Below are 17,986 nucleotides of genomic sequence, written 5' to 3'. Positions count from 1 at the left end.
CATCTCACACTTTTATGAATCCCAATACACATTTTGTTATATTTTCTATTTTTCAATTTGTGTATAATATTTATATGATTATCATTTTTTTAAAAATTATAATCATCATACGTTGCTTAAAACAATTAAAAAAATGACATAGTATAATGTTTTGGTTGGATGATTGGAATAATAAAATGTGTCATCAATCATTTTATTAAAACAAAGAGAGAGATAGAAGGATAGAATTAATTAAATGGTAATAATTAGTATGGTCACTGTTTGAGATTAAAAAAGGTCTAAAATAATTGTATGCTTAAAACCAGTTTAATAAGCTGAAAAAAAATCAGACAGCTATGACCCACGTAAATTGGACTTTGATCAAATACAGTTTCTAAAAGAAAATTTCAAATTTGAACCGTTTCTGCAATAGTCCCTCAAATTTGAAACTTTCCCTCAACATTTGTTGCATTACAACACCAACATTTGCTTCTCAAAACAGCCAGCAAACATTTCTGCACATTACAAAAAAAAAAATAATTCCAATACTTATATATATTTGTCTTCTCATCACAGATATATAGTTGAATCGATTTCTTTTGTGGTAAACATGCAAAGAAAGCAATACCCTTCTCGTCTTCTTTCCCTGGCTAGCTTGGTGATTGGTGGTAGATTGTAGTAGCACTTGCACAAAGGGAAACTTGACTGGGGCTGTGTGTAATTTTTCCTCCTCCACTCTCTTGAATTTCCCCGTAAATATTTCGCCTGATCCCAGAGCATTTTCATCTCATTGCCCGAATTTCGGAACAAACGTTGATTCGTGAGACTGACGCAATAATTTAACTTTGTTAGATCAACACTTGCTATAAGAGTTATCAGACCTAAAATGTGTGCTTTTATTATTTTGTCTTATCTTATTAATTTGTTAGATCAACACTTCTCTGCCAAACGAATCCTAAATAAATGTATTTAATTTGTGTTTATGTTGTAGAGAAGGTACAAATAGAAACAAGAAGATCTAATACTCTATTATATTTGTCTTCTCATCACAGAAACATAGTTTAATCGATTTCTTTTTCGGTAAATATGCAAAGAAAGCATACCGTTCTCATCTTATTTCCCTGGCTAGCTTGGTGATTGGTGGTAAATTGTAGTGGCACTTGCACAAAGGAAAACTTGACCGGGGCTGAGTGTACTTTTTCCTCATTCACTTTGTTGAATTTCACCGTAAATCCTTCTCCTGATCTCAGAGCATTTTCTTCCCATTGCCGGAATTTCGCAGCAGTCGCTGATTCGTGAGACTAATGCAATAATTTAATTTTGTTAGATCAACACTTCTATAAGAGTTATCGAATCTAAAATGTGTATTTTTATTATTTTGTCTTATCTTATTAATTTGTTAGATCAATACTGCTCTGCCAAACAAACCCTAAATAAATGTTTAAATTGGGTTTTATGTTGTAGAGAAGGTACAAAGGGAAACACTTACAGCCATGGATCCTTAACTAATGATTGCTAATTTGCCTCTTGTTTCTGAGTTTGAGTCTAGACACAATTAACACTAATCGATAGAGAGAAAAGACGAAACAAAAGAAAGAAAAAACCCGTAGTTTGCAGGCGTTGGCTGGATGTTTTAAGGTTTTGTCCGAAAAAAAAAGAAGTAATAGCGGCATTTAATTACAGATTAAAAGAACAAGATTTCTCTGTATTTAAATAAATACTAAAGTACACCTCTATAATTATGCATGTATGGTAATTGGTAAGTAACCAAATAGTTTCACTTTATATATTCTTCTCCAAATTAATAGTAATGCAATATAGAAAAATCAAATATCATCTGAGAATTACGAGCACCCCACAATCATATGCATGTAATTTTATTATAAATAACCAATATTTGAGTACTATGTGGTCTAAATATATGTACAATATATTGGACAATAGTGTATCACATATCACACAAAAAGTAATACAACCATGTAATACAATTATCATCTTTAGAGAAAGTTAAATATACCATGTTATTTCACTACAAACAAAATCAAAGCCTCACAACACTTCTTCTAACACTAAGTACCCTTGAGAAATAAAGCAGTAATTTCACAAAAACTGAACCTCACCATTTGAAATAGTAACTCCTAATTAAAATTATGAAATCCCAATAGTCTTGTTCAAGATCCAAAGTGTGAGAGAAAGCTGTATGGCAAATATTGTGTGCAGCCAAGTTCTATCCAGCATAAATCCATACACTGTGATTCCAGCTTTATTGTGCTCAAAATATGTCACTGCATCAACATCATCAAATTCAAAAGAATCAAAACACACATGTATAATTAAATATTGTACTACAAACATACCTAGAGCTTGCCTCCTCTGGTAAGAAATAGTATTGACATAAATTGGAACCAAGTTGGTGTTATCCAACACATCATCCCCATCTCCCTCTTCATTATCCGTATCCCAATCTGCCGCGGCCGGAGCAATCTGACCAGGAGGAGTCACATCGTCCACTTCATCGAACGAGCTTATCGTGGCGCAGGCATGCCATTTTGCCGCTAGAGACGTAACTGATTGCGCCTTGTGCGTGATCTTCGCAGCACTTCGAAGGCAGATGAAGAGCCCCGTCACCAACGTGATCGAACACAGCTGCAACAATCAAATCTGCTACTATTAGATTTGTCATTTTCTCCCGTCCCTGAATAATTGTCCAATTTCTTCTTTTACTACTTTTGGTAATATACGTCACATTCCTAACTTTATCTCACTCACATTTTATTATATATATAAAGCTAATATATAAAAGTTGGACCCATGTTCCACTAACTTTTTACACCTGATTTTCGATCACAATTCTTAAAACCCGAGCAAGTTCAAAGTGAGCCTCTTATTTGCGGACAGACAAAGTACTAAAGAGAAGAAGACGTAGAGTTACCGAGAGTTCCCCTGCTGTGGCGATGTTAACGTTGGATTTAGGCTCTGTGATAACAAGCAACGAAGCGAACTGGCTTATGGTGACGAGGATCAAAGTGGATAGGATGAAGAGGCGAAAACGGTGGCTTATGATGCGGAGGTTTCTTCTGATGCTGAGATGCTCAACCAAGATGGCTGCCACGTCGGACTCTGTTTCGAAGAGCTGAGCGAACTCGTCGAGCCTGAGGAGCTGGAGATAGCAGGTGAGGCGGAAGAGGACGCAGACGAGGAAGCAGATTGAGACGCGGTATAGCCACGAGCACATGAGGAGGATGCAGATGATAAACTTGCTCAAGTAGATGTTGTACAGATATGGAATCTGGTTTCCTCCTGTGCTGAACCACCATATTTTGTATGCGGTATCCGCCATGAAACAAGGGAGCACGAACACCGATAAAAGCTTCATCGATGTCTGGTGAAAACCACGTCCCATATCAGGAAATAAGTAAAGCTGACAGTAGTATATAATTACTGTCTCAACTAGTAATAAATACAGTTGAACTGTATTTGACAGTCAAATTCTCAAAATCAAAGACTTTAGTTGACAGTCATACTGATGTGGAGTTCTGGTGAGACTTACATGAAGCTGGTGAGCATAGCCGTGGCGGACCTTTTCAGATTCTTCAGACAACCTAGTGAGGAACAGGAACCTGCGGAGGCCGTATTTTCGTGCGAAGGAAGAGATGCTGAGGAAGGAGATGGTGGCGAAGAGGGAGAGGGAGAGCTGAGTGATGGCATTGAAGGGCCTCTGGTGGCTGGGATCGCAGTCGGAGCAGGAGAATACCAAGTGGGATACGAGGGGGAAGCCGATGTTGAGGACGAAAAACACGGACCACGACAGCCAAGCTCGCCACAGACTAGAATAATCTAGAAACACCCATTTCAGACCCGATCCGTAGCTCTTCGTCTCGATATTCGCTTCGTTCCAGGAATCTCGCCGCGAGAGATTCGGTTTTGGTTTGTTATTCGGCAGTAGAATCTCTACTACTTCATCCTCCATCTTCCCCAACTATGGAAATATTTGTATTTTTTTAATGGATTCTAAATTATTGTTATTTAAAGCATTATGCTAATCAAGGTTTGTTTTGATCGACGAATGAGAGAGTAAAGAGAAATCGAGGTGGCGAATTGAGTTGAGAGTTTGTCGAGTTGATTGGAGTAAATGTTAGGAGTAATTTATTGCGTTTGGGGATTATTTGAAAGCTAATTTAATTATTTTCAAAGATGACATGAAAATGATGTTCAGTTTGTCTAAAACCAAGAGGAGAAAGCACTAGTACTATAATTCACGGATTGCATGGTGACAAAGATGAGAGTGGCGTTGGGGTAACAATGGTTAGTTGGATGATGACACGTGCTCAATTATTTAAGGTTGATTTTCCGACAATGACTACTGTTAACTTAAACAAGTGTATGGTCGCTGTATATATGAAATATGATCCACGAGTATAAATATCCAGGTGCCTGATATCACATAAGTATCATATCATGTAATCATGTTCATTATAATTGCAACATACTTTTGTTTTTAAATATTTTGCCCAAAAAATTGCAAGATTTGGTCAATTTAAGGTGGCATTTACTATAAAGTTGAAAATGATTCAATAGTATTATACTCTCATATTCCACGATAATCGTCACTCTTAATGTGGACACGAATTTTAAGAAATTTAAATAAAAGTTGGTATGAGAAGTTAGTGTAATATGAGATTCATTTTTTGCCATAAAATTCCATCCCACATTGGAGTAACATTTAGACTTTACCATATTTGCACATAAAATTTTACCCCATTATTCACTAAAATTACACTCAAATATCATTATTTATATTAAAATAAATCAAAACAAAAATAAAAAACCAAAAAGTCAAAGAGGGACTCACCTTCAACCAACTCACTTCATTTTATTACACACTCCATCATCTCACTCCACCATCTCATTTCATTTATTACACACTCCACCTCTCATTTCATTAATTACACACTTTACCAATTCATTAAAACCCGTACCATTACTAAATGTTACTACAAATGTGGGACGGATGTAATATTAATTTTGTAATAAAATGTGAGTTAAATGAATTAGTGGAATGTGAGATCTACTTATCAATTATAGTAAATATGAAGTATGACAATTATTATGGGATGGATCAAAATGGAAAAAAAGTGACAATTATTATGAGACGAAGGGAGTAACATATTGTATTTTTGCAATTATTCCATCTACTCAGTCACATTGATCAGAACATTTTGTCATTTAGACAATTGCGAAAAAAATGTACAAGTCATAATATAACCGGTTAATTTCCAAATTAGTAATTTTTTCAGTAATTTGTAAATAATCATATTTTTATTTCCATGCAACTCTTATCTTCGTACAATTAATAAATTAAGAAATCATAGTTATATGAACATTAGTGTTAAAACATAAGGCCCAGTAATTTCCAGATCATAGGCCAATAATAACCAGAAAAGCCCATAAGTGAAGCCTGAATTGGGGCTTTGGCGGCGATCAAATATCTGGATATAAAAAGACAAAAGTATAATATATTCCGAGGTGTCACCCCCAATATTCGTACTTCATTTGTGTGACATTGATTGAGCTTTTTTCAATTTTGGTAGCAGAAGCAGAATTGATATCTGATTCGCACCTCGCTTGAATATATAGGTGACCCACTTTAGATGAGCAAGCTAGGATAGACTCTAGAGGCAAGAAGCAAGGAATGGCGAATTCCATTTCTCCCCTCCACGTTTCACCAATTCCGATTTCGCCGCCCTTTCTCCGCAAATCCAACGCTTTCGGATTCTCTTCTGTTTCCGTAAACCCTCTTCGCCTGCCTTCCAATTTCAATCTTCGCTCTGCCTCGCAACCACGCCCCTCCGGGTATGGAATTTTAGCTTCCTTCATTTCATTTTTTGGTTGTGTAATTGATTTGCTCTAGTTGGGGTTTTGGGGGTTGCTGATTGAAATTCTTAGTTGACTGATTTGTAGCTCGATTTCCAGTTATATTAAACAAGGAAGCTTGATTTGTATATAGAAAGGGGAAATGAATCTTTATCATCTGATGTAGTATAATTCAATTTTGTGACAGTATCACTGATTGGCACTATGTGAACTGTGTGTTGACTGTGTCCTTCTTTATTTGAAAGTAGAAGGTTGGTTAGAGTTGTAGCTACAATATTGCAAGAGGATGAAGAGAAAGTGGTAGTGGAGGAATCATTTAATCCGAAAGGTTTCCCGGAGAAGGAAAAGGAAGGGACATTTGGCGCGTCGCCGAGTGATGGTGCCCCGCCCTCCAGTGGTTTGGAGAAGTGGACTATAAAATTGGAGCAGTCTATCAATATTCTTCTCACAGTGAGTATATATTGATATACATTTACTAATGTTTATGCTGTTGATCTGAATAATCGAAGATATGTGTAATTGAGTATGATAGTTGAATTATTCTTTTGAGCGTCATCTAACTCAAGTCTTGTGCGGAGTACTATTTATGGCATTGTTTTCTGTGTTCAGGTTATGATTACGTTCGTTTACAATTTCAGGAATCGGTGATAAAGATCCTCGACACTTTGTACCATGATCGTGATTATGCAAGGTTTTATGTTCTTGAAACCATTGCAAGGGTTCCTTATTTTGGTAATGACTCTGTGCACTTCATAGGTGTTGATTTTGTAGATTGAACTCTTTGGTTCAATTCTCAAAACGATTAAAACTTCACGATTTTGGTTGTTAGTGTCTCCTTACTTGTGTTTGACACTACTTAAAATGTGTCGGGATTCAGATGCTTGAATGAAGATAATATATCTATTTTATTATGTTCAGCTAAAGAGCAGAGTACTGAATATGCAATTTCATCAGTGATGTGTTAGAGATGGCACTCTTGACAACTTACATTACAAAAAGCAGTTTGCAGATTGTGAATATTTAATTTCATTCATTTTTCTTTGCCTAATGAGAAGTTGGGGATCTTCTGTTATGGCAGCTTTCGTGTCAGTGTTGCACATGTACGAGAGTTTTGGATGGTGGCGACGAGCTGACTACTTGAAAGTTCACTTTGCTGAGAGTTGGAATGAGATGCATCATTTGCTTATTATGGAAGTAATATTCCTCTACTTGCTTTCTTTATTTGTTATTTGCCATTTGGTCTTACTGTGTATTTGTTCGTCTTAATAAGATGCATCCATTGATATGTCCTAAGTGATGTTGAGAAAATGCACTTGTTTGTAGTTCACATAATTTTTATGTACAGCTTGTCTATTTATTTGAGTACGCTATCAACCTAGTCTCTCATTTATTACAGCTTGTCTATTTCTTACCTTCATTTTTCTGTTCACTATTATCATTTTCTTTGTTTGCTTGAGCCTTTTGGTAAGGTCAATTGGACAGAGTAATTGGTTTAATCTCTTAAGCCTCCTTAACTGAGTTAAAATTTTCTTTGTTTCTCTTCGCAGGAATTAGGGGGGAATTCTTGGTGGGTTGATAGGTTCCTTGCTCAACACATTGCGGCCTTTTACTATTTTATGACTGTGTTTATATACATATTGAGTCCAAGAATGGCATGTAAGTGTTTGATGCTAACAATTTGTTTATACCTGGCCATGAATTAGCTTCATGTCTAACTTTAATGTGCGAGCACTTGAACTTCCATATGATCTCTGAAAACATGTTTTAGTTTAGCGGGTTCCCCTAGAGCTCAGACCAGATGATCTTAAACGATTTATAAAGTCTCACAACCTTTCACTTACTCTCGACTCTCATATCTATACCCTCATATATATGACATCTTCTTCATTGAAAAGGCTTCTTGGTTAAGTTTTACTAACATCGGTTAATGTCTGCAGATCACTTCTCAGAATGCGTGGAGAGTCATGCTTTTGAAACTTACGACAAGTTTATCAAGAGCCAAGGAGGTATGCAGTCATAACAAGATAGTCTTCTTACCTCTGCTTTATGCTCCCCATAATTGTTGAGTAATTTGCAATACAGTCATACAACTGACGTTTATTGTCATATACGTCCATCTGTAGACGAGTTGAAGAGACTGCCTGCACCTGAAGTTGCAGTGAGATACTACACCGGAGATGACATGTACTTGTTTGGTAAGTATACTTTCGGATATCCCTCCTTCGCAAGCTGCACTCATTAAGTTTCACCATTTTGAAAGTGTTGCGTCACTTTGTCAGATGAATTCCAAACCTCAAGACCTCCCAATACTCGGCGACCAAAGATAGGTGAGGATAGTAATACACGTTTTATGCTATTTTCACTGAAATTGTATACGTATATAAAGAAGCTATCTTGTTTCTTGATTCCAGACAATCTGTATGATGTATTTTGCAACATAAGAGAAGATGAAGCGGAACATTGCAAGACGATGAAGGCATGCCAAACCCATGGTAATCTCCAATCACCTCACTCTTGCACCGGTGATGCTTTGGAAGATGACACAGGCTGTATTCTGCCTGAAGCCGACTGCGCAGGCCTTGCCGATTGTATAAAGAAATCTATTACGGAACCACCACCTGCCACCAAAATATGACCTGCTAACCCGGAAAATCGGATTATTAGGATACAAATAAGTAAATCTTCATAGAAAATGATATGTACTTATGTTCATCTATCCTTTCATTATAGAAGAAAACCAATTCACTGTTCCGTCTCTGCTGCAAAACTCTTCTCTCACATTATTCATGCTCTCTGAGTCTTATCTGAGCAAAAAAAATTTGTCTAATAATGAGTGTTTATTTTAGAATTTTGTGAAAAGTTGCAGGTTCTGTCCATAACTAATGTTTGGTCTCTCCTTTTCATTTTGGTTCATTAAAGTATTAGTTTATTTTCAGTTTTAGTAACATGATCCACTAATTTGTCTCCAATCTGTCCATTCATCTCATAATAGCCTTAATTTTTTTTTTCTAATAGGAATACTTTATTGAAAACCACTCATCTAATAATAACCTAATTTTATATATATATATATATATATATATATATATATATATATATATATAGGGATATACTAAGATGACAATCCTCTTTATTGTAACACCATATCACCATTTTAGGCCATTGGATCTAAAAATCGTGTGCTTGTCATGCTGCCACGTGTAAAAATACGGAGGGGTAAAATAGGAAATTTTTAATTTTACGTTACCAGATTGCAGTGTTGTTCATTGAATATTGCAATCTTACTACAACAATATTGCAGTTTACCACGACTGCAATATCTAATACAGTAGACTGCAAATCCGTGTTTTTTCACGAAACTTAATCCTAGGCGTCTATAGATGAGATCTAACGGACTATATTGGTGGTATGATGTTATCCTATCTATGGTGGCACCCTAGTGCACCCCTATATATATATATATTTAATACTTCATTAATTTTATGTTAAAACTTGTGCTGTACAAATCTATGCATTCGATGGTGCGCATTATTGCTCTCACGGATGCTTTAACTATGTGATTGTGACCCATCGACTATCTAATTCTATGCTAAATTATCACTATAATCAGTAAATGCACAATTAAATACGACATATAACAAACTATTTTCTGAAAAAGATACTACTACTCAGACTGCACTAAACTAAATTTAATTTGAGAAAGTATCACGAATTTAGGAATTCAAGTTTTAAGAGCAACTCAAAGCTCAGAGATATCCAAAACAATTTTTTTTTCACGTGGATAAAAACATCTGAAACATATAATATGAAATAAAATGGAGTATATAATTAAATAAATTGAAATTAAACCATAAATATTACGTTCCCTACTCATTTTGAAACAAAACATACTCTCTCCGTTGTAGCTCATTATTGACTTGTTTCTAGCACGTGTTTTGAGAAAATAATACTAATAAATAGTTAAAAGTGTAGTTTATACATTATTATTTTTCTCACTTTACTTTCTATATGTGCTGAAAACAAGTCAATCACTTGAGTTGGGACGGAGGTAGTGATTTGGGGCGGAGGGAGTACCTAATATAGTAACAAATTTGATACAAATACCATAGTTCGGTAACCAACTATGTAATTAACACTCCATCCAAAATAGTGGATATTTTGAATAAGACTGATTATCATAATAAAGTTGATTCATGGGATAGAAATTCAGATAAAGTTAACTCACGGATGTGATTTAGAGATAGGAAGCCATCTGTTAAAAAGCTGGATAAAGTTAACTTGAGGAATGTGATTTATTAGTAGGTATTCAACCATTGACAATGCCTTGTTCATAAAACCAAAAAAGTTGGATAAGAGTTACTATCCAAAAAGCATAGGTTGAATGGAATTGGACAAACACTTTCTGTTAGAACTTTGACCAGATACCCCACGAAAATGTTGAACAATATTTGAATTAGGTTTTTGACAAAGACAGGTAGTATAATATATTTGCATGTTTTGAACTGGAAATTAGTTCATGATGTATGTGTAACAGATTCAAGATACTATTCTTGTCAAATTAGGATTGTTGGGTATCTCTTTTTTTTCTTTTCTGGATCTTGAGTCGGTCACATGTAAGATTTCACAAAAAAAGAACCATATTATTTGAACTTATCTAAATCAACTACCTAAAATTTCTTCATTGAGGTTGATTCAAATTCATTGAGTCTGTTTTTGTACACAATATGAATGAAATATATGTACATTGTCACATGCTGCGATTTGGATTAATAACAGAACATTCTTAATCATTGCAGCACAGCTGAAAAAATGTGGCCAACAATGACGAACGGGATCAATGGATTCATTTTGATAGTAATGAGCTATATAGCCTATAACTCCCGAAAAATGGAGAAGAAAAAAATACGAAAAGTAGTATATCTCTCCTCTAAAATGGATTATCCCAGAAGAGTGGGGTGTTTTAAAGAAAGTGCATTGATCTCTCGCATCAGGATGAATCACGGTCTTGGGTAACGTTATATGTATGGAGGCGAGGTCGCCAGCTTCTTTATTCTGGAAATGTCGAACAACTCAATGAATCTCTGATCTGTAACTCTAGCCTTATCAGCAGCAAACCTCTGATACTCGTCAAAAATTGAAGCCAGGCACCAATTTTGGCACTTCCTAAGACATCCCACGAGGCAACCAGTCCGGTGCTGCATTCAACGAAGGCAGATACATTGAGAAACCAATACATCATGAATAGTTAGTAAGAGAGCTATAATATACAAGTACCTTTCCTCGCTTGCAGTGAATTAGGAGCGGGTAGTTTCTTTCATCTGCAGAGGATGTTTGATTGATTAAAGAGAATTCAAATCATTGTAAATATACATCTAGATTCAGAAGTAGACATACCTACTAGCACTCTCAGTGCAGAAAGAATTAAATCCTCTGGAATGTTTATGAATAGCTCCTGCATATAATAGTTGTATGTAAGAACAAATAATTACTCAAGGCAAATGATACGTGCTATTTAGGCTACTTGTGAATCTTAGAGACAATGTCTAGTTCGTACTCGTACAAGTCAAAAACATTTTGAATTGAAAACAATCTTCCTTCAGTATATAACCACTTGATCCTTGTGTCAAAGGGTTCTAAATAACCAAGAAAGCTATATAGTTGGATTTCGCAAATGAGAACAGCTAAACACAAATGGGGATAGACTGATAGCCAACATACAAAAACTTAGAAGATCAGAACCTGCACCATCACACCTTATTTCATCAGACAGTACAGAAGACATTTTGAACATATCAAATAACATTCACTATAGCACTCCTTCGGAAAAGAAACGAATTCACACATATTTTTCTGTATTTCTATCTTCAAACCAAATTATCCACCCCAACGACGCCCTGCAGACATAAATTATGTGCAATTTGAATAAAAACTACCTTAGATCCTTCAAGGCCGAACTGAAAAAGACGAATTCCGTTCGCATTGAGAAACTGCATATTATCTTCAGGATAAGGCTCCGGACACAAGTATCTTCAATATCACAAAAGTTTTACATCAATATCTATAAATAACAGTTATAAAAGAAAGCAGAACTGCTCATTTACCCACCATACCATAGGCACGAATTAACATACCTCCCACCGAGGTAACGAAACCTCGTAGGAGAATCAATCTACCTGAGCAACTACGTTATCAATTAAGTTAAACTTCCACATATACTTTCTCCCTTAGATATAATTAGATAAGCTTGATTACGTAACAGTGAACAAATTTTATAATCTACAATTTTTGTATATACATCCAACATAAACAAATGTAACATAAGAACAACATGTATATCTGTATACCAGGTTGTAAATTAGCACAGTTAAACAATAAGAGTTCCATAAAACTTTATAATATTAAGATCATTGCTTCCATGCTTTATTTTTCTTTATTAGTACTATAAAATTTAAGAAAAAAAACACAATCGGTTCAATTCGGATGAACATATTATTGTCGAATTAAGATGTTAGGAAGTTTAATTGGTCAAATTAAGATGTTAGGAAGTTTAGCTTAATCGAAATTGGGCGTTAATTCGTGCCCAAAGCCGGTAGGGCAGTATTCTGGAAATAAAAGAGGGATTATAATTGAGCTTACATGATCGATCGGAGGCCTAGGGTTTTGAGGAACGGAAAGTTAGCAGAGTCGGGGAATCCGGAGCGGTATATTCCGTCATCCACCATAGAAAAGTTGAGCGGCGGCACGAATAGGTGCTCTTCAGCCTTGGCGTCGGCGGCGGCGGATATCCCCGGCGGCATATCGGCGGCGTGAGAGGGTTGGATGGTTTTGAGGCACATTGGACCGCGGCAATTGTGGATGCTCATATCAGTCACGCACGCCCAAAATCGGTTGATCGGAGTGTGGAGAATAGGATGGACAGATCACAGATGCGTTGAGATTATGAGGAGAGAGAAATGAAATTGAGGAGGAATAGGATTTGGATTTGGGAAAAATATAGAGAGGGTTTGATTCGTTGGAATCTTTGAAGATCCAATCGTCAAAATAGATGACTACGGAATGTTCAATCGCGGCTGCGCCTCAGGGTCAGGGGCTTTTTATTAACTTTTGCTTTTTTCCGTGAGTATCTTGTTAATTTCTTAAATCTTGATTTTTAAATTTTATTTACCTCCTTATTTTATTCTCACAAACTTTTTTTTTTCACTTCTTTATTTTTTTTTCTTTCTCATATTTAATCTATCTTACTTAATTCTTTAATATCAACTTCTTAAATCACATTCCAAAATAACCTCATCACTCGTAATGAGACGAAATAAATATTTTCAATAAATCTATGGATAAAGTATAAACCACACAGATTTTAATGAGAAAATAAAGTGAATAAAGATTAACGTGTGAGTATGAGAAAAAAATAGATAAAATAAAAAAGATAAAATATGAATTATATACTATACTAATTTAAAAGAAATTTTTTATTTTTAGATGAAACTATTTTTTTAGAATATCTTAAATGAAAAGATTGCACTGATTTTAATGGATGGAAGGAGTGTACTTCATCAATTCATTTTACTTACTCCCTCCGACCCACATAATTTTATCCAATATTCTATTTTGGGTCGTCCCACATAATTTTACTCATTTCACTTTTACCATTTTTGGTAATGGATCTCATATTCCACTAATTCATTCCTACTCACATTATATTATAAAACCAATACTTTAAAAGTAGGACCCACATCCCACCAACTATTTTAACTCACTTTCCATTACATTTCTTAAAACCCGTGCCGGATCAAGTAAAATTATGTAGGACGGAGGGAGTATATTTTATTATTAATTTAATATACTATAAAATTAAAATTTAGATTCTACTGATTTTTCTACTCACTACTTTTTACAAAATTAAATAATTTATTAAAACTTGAATCAGTAAAAAATGAGATACTACTAATATCGTAAGAATTGAATACTACTAATATCGTAAGAATTGAATACTACTACCTAGTTTCTACTTTGGCGGTTACTTTCGCTCTCACGTTGCTCGTGTGCCTCTAATAAGATCCGTAGAAAGGGTCAAATGCGACAACTTAATTACCTTCCTCTCTTGCTATCATATTTAAATTTAAGATATTTAGAATAATTAGATATTGCATTTGATTTATAGTACTACCTCCGTCTTACAATAAGTGTCACATCTTATCATTTAGGTCCGTCCTACAACAAGAATCACATTTAATTTAAACATAAATGATAAATAGACCTCATATTTCCACCAACCAATTCTACTCACATTTAATTACTCCCTCATTCCCAAGTTACTTGAATCGTATTCCATTTTTTGTTGTCCAAGTTACTTGAGTCAATTATCTTCTTAGCTAAAAATATGACACTTACTTTATTCCTTCATTTACTTTACCTTCTCTCTCATCTCTCTCTTACTTTATTCTCTCTTCTACATTATTTAACTCTCTAAACACAACCTTTTTTTAATTCTGTGCCGAAAAGAAACACCAAATAACGTGGGATGGAGGGATTATAATTATATAAATGAGACTCATAATCCACTAACTTATTCAACCATTTTTCTTTACCTTTCTTAAAACATATACCACGCACACTAAATATGACACTTGGATTCAACCCACATTTCATTACATCTCTCCCATATTTCTTTACATCTCTTATAAACATGCAGCAGCTAGCAATAAATGTGGCATTTAATATGAGAAAGAGGTAGTGGTACACTGGTACTGCAGTAATAGTACTTGCTATTACTGTTGTTGACATCCGATCATTCTTCAAAATTTATCCCATGGTAGACTGAAAAACATTCATTCAGTGAAAAGTAATTTTATTTTTTTATTTTAATTCATTCATCAGAATTATTAATATTTTATTTAAGAATAAATTTCCGAAAAATTACTCTCTTAGTAAGAATTAGTATTCTTTTATTAGTCTATACCTAAACCCTAATTTCAGAAAATTATGAATTGTTCTCCAACATAAGCATCACTAGTAAAAACCCCAGACTTTATCATGTTTCTCAAACATTAAATATTTACAAAATATTCAAATTTCATGTTCCATATCCGTAATTAAAGTCCAATTTAAATAATTCAAAATATCCATGATATAAAGTCCGATTAAGCTGTTTCGCCAATTTCGAGTTTGTTGGTTTTTTTTAACACCGGATTCAAATTTGTTAGTATATTAAACAACGCCATGTGTTGGTACTTTATACACTGGATTCTAATTTGAGACTTAATAATAAAATAAATCCAATCACAAAGTTAATTATTATTAGTGGTTTAATTTTTTCAACCAGAAACACAATTTACTAATATTCCATTTGTTATTATATCATATTACCACCAAAACAAAACACGTGTAGACAAGTTCAAAATTTGCAAGTGAATCTATATTGAATCAAATCATATTTTGTTAACCTTAGGAGGGTAAACCTTGAATCGAGAGGAAGAGGTCAAAATAAAATTGAAATTTTTATAGGAAAAGAGAAATTTTGTTTAACAAAAAGGGAGTATAAGCTTTCAAACCCAATATCCAGTCAAAATCGTATGCACAACTGAAATGAAATTCATCAAAATATATGACTACATATTTTAGATCTAAGAATAATTTGTCGGTTTCATTTAAAGTAGCAATGGAATTCCGAAGCGGCAGAAAGAAGCCATTTCGTCAAAAATCAATCGAAATTAAAATGTGTAAATCGTGCAAAATATTCGAAAAATGTGGACGAGCAACAATCGAATCGTCAATGGAGAAAATGACGAATGAAACGATATCTCGCCGGCCTCTTTATACCTCTTCCTCAAAGACGAGACGGAATCAAAATACCGTCCCGTTCATCAATTATAAGTAGAGGAGATTCGGAAAAAAATAAAAAGATTACAAATAAACAATTTACGAAAATTAACAGCTTTTGAATGAACACGAAGTGGACGGAGTACGATTTGATGATGGTGGAGAATGAACGCAGGTTTTAAATAGAGGATTCTGCAAGAACCCTAAACTTGCTATTTACGATAATGCCCCTCCAAACAAGCCCACTCTCTGCGGCCCAAAAGAGTTTGGGCCTTCAAAATTATTGAGATTATGACTCGTAATGAGAAGTTATTTATATTGTGTTTGAATATTACTACTAGAATTTAATTGTAAATTAACTAATATTTTAATTAAATAATAAATTAGAAAATATGGCTATATTTTCTTCTAGTAAATGAAATAGGATTCCTTAAGTTAAGTATTTAGGACTGGAGAGTTGAGATAATAATAACATGGCATATAAAATATGATTCATAGTTTGAATAGTTATTTTTTTTTAGTTACTTATAAATTGAGATGATGGAGTATATAATAATAATAATAATAATAATAATAATAATAATAATAATAAGATTTTAGTTGCACATAGTTAGATAGAGAAGTGATCAATTGCTAACTAATAAGCAATCCCAAACTAAGACTAAATTTTTGCAATTAGATTAGAAGATTTAGTGGTTGAAATAATGCCACATGAATTATGTTTTTAATTAAAAAATTAATAAATAAAATAAGAGGGTATTAATGTCAGTTCTCTCTCATTAAAATCATCTTAAAACTTTAAATTTACGTAACTCTCTCGATTTAAATTATTTTTTCGCAAAAAATATATCAATTAAAGATAATTTTATAAGGATTCCAACGAGATCTCAATTATATATGTTCCGACGAAGTTGGATGATGAAATTTGATATTTTTTATTTTAGTTTTCGTAAATGTTGAAAACCAGATTTTTATCAACAAATAGAACAAAAAATCTCAATAAAACCATGTAAAAATCTCAACAAATATGTATTGATATTTTCTTGTACTAGTGTTGATATTCTTATGTCATATTATTGATATTTGCAATACACTATGTTGATATAAAAAAAACATTCACGAAAGTTATCATATGATAACATAATGACGATATTACCCTTTTGTTGATATTTTGTCTACTATTTATTGAGGTCGTAAGATTTAATCTCATCCACTTATTTTAAAATCTAAAGGTGGAGATTTGGTCTTGATTTTGGATTAGGGTGCTATAAGCATTAGAATAGGACCCTAGTTAGATATTGTAACATGCCAAAATTGGCCCTAGATGGAATTTGCAATTCTGATTAGGAAATTGAACAAAAGTGCTTTTTTATGGGTTTGGTGGAATCAAAACACAAGGAGCTTCTAGAGAGGAAAGTTAGAAGCGGGTGGGGGCATGCAGAGTGTGAATGGGAACATGCAGTAGCTATTGATAATAGTGGAGGAGTTATCACTTGCTGGGACAAGAATAAGTTTGAGAAAGTGGGGAGTTTGAAGGGAGACAGATGGGTCCTCGTTCAAGGTGTTCTCAAAGAGTGATCTTTTCAGTGCGAGATCTTGGTAGTTTATGCCCCTAATTATCGAGTGGAACGAAAACAGATGTGGGATGAGTTGCTTGGCATCCGGAATGGATCATCATTTCCCTTATTGGTGATGGGAGATTTCAATGAAGTTAGAAATGTAGATGAACGGATCAGTGGAGCGAGTTGTGTTGGGAGTATATCAGAATTCACAGACTGGAGTGATAAGATGATGGTGGAAGATTTGCCACTGATGGGAAGAAAGTTCATGTGGGCAAGGGGAGCCTCCAGAAGCAGACTCGACAGAATCTTTATTGATCAAGAGTGGAGCTTTAGATTCCCAGATTTGATCCTCAAAGCCCTACCAAACTCAGTTTCAGACCATTCCCCTATTTCACTTTCATTAGTGAAGCAGTGCCCGGAAAGACGATCTTTTAGAAACTTGGATGCGTGGTTTTCACACCCCGGTTTTTCTAGAATGGTGAAGGAAGAATGGAAACGCTTAGGGGACATGCCAATCAATAGGAAACTGATGGCGCTACATCAACCTATTAGACGATGGAATAAAGTTAGTTTCGGTAACATTGAGGCTAACATTAAGAAATTTGAGGAGAATCAGCTAAAGGTGCAGGCCACACTTGATAATGGAGATGGAGATGAGTGCGACCTCGCAAAATTAATGGCAATCGAGGCTCAACATAACAAGTGGATGGACAGAAAAGCGAGCTATTGGCAACAGATAGCAAGAGACAAGT

At 34.5% G+C, this 17,986-nt stretch overlaps 3 protein-coding genes and 1 non-coding gene across 6 annotated transcripts; 1 reads left to right on the top strand and 3 right to left on the bottom strand.

Annotated features, from left to right (window-relative positions):
• Positions 1 to 1,912: 1,912 nt before the first annotated feature.
• LOC125218338 (uncharacterized) lies at positions 1,913 to 4,132 on the bottom strand. 2 transcript variants are annotated; one of them, XM_048119991.2, is made up of 4 exons: positions 3,530 to 4,130; positions 2,912 to 3,361; positions 2,337 to 2,625; positions 1,913 to 2,264 (listed from the first exon to the last, which is right to left on the bottom strand). In XM_048119991.2, exons 1-4 carry the CDS (start codon positions 3,947 to 3,949, stop codon positions 2,128 to 2,130), a joined length of 1,296 nt encoding a protein of 431 aa, XP_047975948.2. In that variant the 5' UTR covers positions 3,950 to 4,130; the 3' UTR covers positions 1,913 to 2,127. The 2 variants fall into 2 exon arrangements, with proteins under 2 accessions (XP_047975948.2, XP_088919810.1); XM_089063684.1 differs by having other exon boundaries at positions 1,913 to 2,625; positions 3,530 to 4,132.
• Positions 4,133 to 5,508: 1,376 nt separating this feature from the next.
• Positions 5,509 to 8,604, top strand: IM (Alternative oxidase family protein). 2 transcript variants are annotated; one of them, XM_048101254.2, is made up of 9 exons: positions 5,509 to 5,832; positions 6,099 to 6,303; positions 6,492 to 6,585; positions 6,932 to 7,047; positions 7,401 to 7,509; positions 7,791 to 7,859; positions 7,977 to 8,048; positions 8,133 to 8,180; positions 8,265 to 8,604. In XM_048101254.2, exons 1-9 carry the CDS (start codon positions 5,672 to 5,674, stop codon positions 8,486 to 8,488), a joined length of 1,098 nt encoding a protein of 365 aa, XP_047957211.1. In that variant the 5' UTR covers positions 5,509 to 5,671; the 3' UTR covers positions 8,489 to 8,604. The 2 variants fall into 2 exon arrangements, with proteins under 2 accessions (XP_047957211.1, XP_047957212.1); XM_048101255.2 differs by having other exon boundaries at positions 5,510 to 5,832; positions 6,102 to 6,303.
• Positions 8,605 to 10,619: 2,015 nt separating this feature from the next.
• On the bottom strand, positions 10,620 to 12,917 carry LOC125205384 (inositol diphosphatase DSP1-like). Its single transcript, XM_048104279.2, has 5 exons — positions 12,490 to 12,917; positions 11,787 to 11,880; positions 11,248 to 11,305; positions 11,128 to 11,171; positions 10,620 to 11,048 (listed from the first exon to the last, which is right to left on the bottom strand). The coding sequence occupies exons 1-5, from the start codon at positions 12,714 to 12,716 to the stop codon at positions 10,869 to 10,871; spliced, it is 603 nt and encodes a 200-aa protein (XP_047960236.1). The 5' UTR covers positions 12,717 to 12,917; the 3' UTR covers positions 10,620 to 10,868.
• Positions 12,918 to 15,597: 2,680 nt separating this feature from the next.
• Positions 15,598 to 15,723, bottom strand: LOC125202908 (small nucleolar RNA snoR111). The gene has a single exon (XR_007173238.1). It is a non-coding gene; the product is annotated as a small nucleolar RNA snoR111 (small nucleolar RNA).
• Between the last annotated feature and the right edge of the window lie 2,263 nt (positions 15,724 to 17,986).

The sequence above is a fragment of the Salvia hispanica genome, chromosome 2 (assembly GCF_029641045.1).
Source record: "Salvia hispanica isolate PSC_SH4W2 chromosome 2, Shi_PSC_v1, whole genome shotgun sequence".
NCBI lineage: Eukaryota > Viridiplantae > Streptophyta > Magnoliopsida > Lamiales > Lamiaceae > Salvia > Salvia hispanica.
The sequence above is the reverse complement of the archived record's forward strand: the minus strand, read 5'-3'. Positions and strand labels throughout refer to the sequence as shown.

Bases quoted from the DNA above. Each gene is read 5' to 3' on its own strand.
- LOC125218338 (XM_089063684.1), bottom strand. From the start codon at position 3,949: ATGGAGGATGAAGTAGTAGAGATTCTACTGCCGAATAACAAACCAAAA. The intron at 3,362-3,529 runs GTAAGTCTCACC...GGTTTTCACCAG, and splicing joins GCTATGCTCACCAGCTTCAT to ACATCGATGAAGCTTTTATC. The intron at 2,626-2,911 runs GTAACTCTACGT...TGATTGTTGCAG, and splicing joins CCACAGCAGGGGAACTCTCG to CTGTGTTCGATCACGTTGGT.
- IM (XM_048101254.2), top strand. From the start codon at position 5,672: ATGGCGAATTCCATTTCTCCCCTCCACGTTTCACCAATTCCGATTTCG. The intron at 7,510-7,790 runs GTAAGTGTTTGA...TAATGTCTGCAG, and splicing joins ATTGAGTCCAAGAATGGCAT to ATCACTTCTCAGAATGCGTG. The intron at 8,181-8,264 runs GTGAGGATAGTA...TCTTGATTCCAG, and splicing joins TACTCGGCGACCAAAGATAG to ACAATCTGTATGATGTATTT.
- LOC125205384 (XM_048104279.2), bottom strand. From the start codon at position 12,716: ATGAGCATCCACAATTGCCGCGGTCCAATGTGCCTCAAAACCATCCAA. The intron at 11,881-12,489 runs GTAAGCTCAATT...GTGATATTGAAG, and splicing joins CTAGGCCTCCGATCGATCAT to ATACTTGTGTCCGGAGCCTT. The intron at 11,049-11,127 runs GTACTTGTATAT...CGTTGAATGCAG, and splicing joins TTCACTGCAAGCGAGGAAAG to CACCGGACTGGTTGCCTCGT.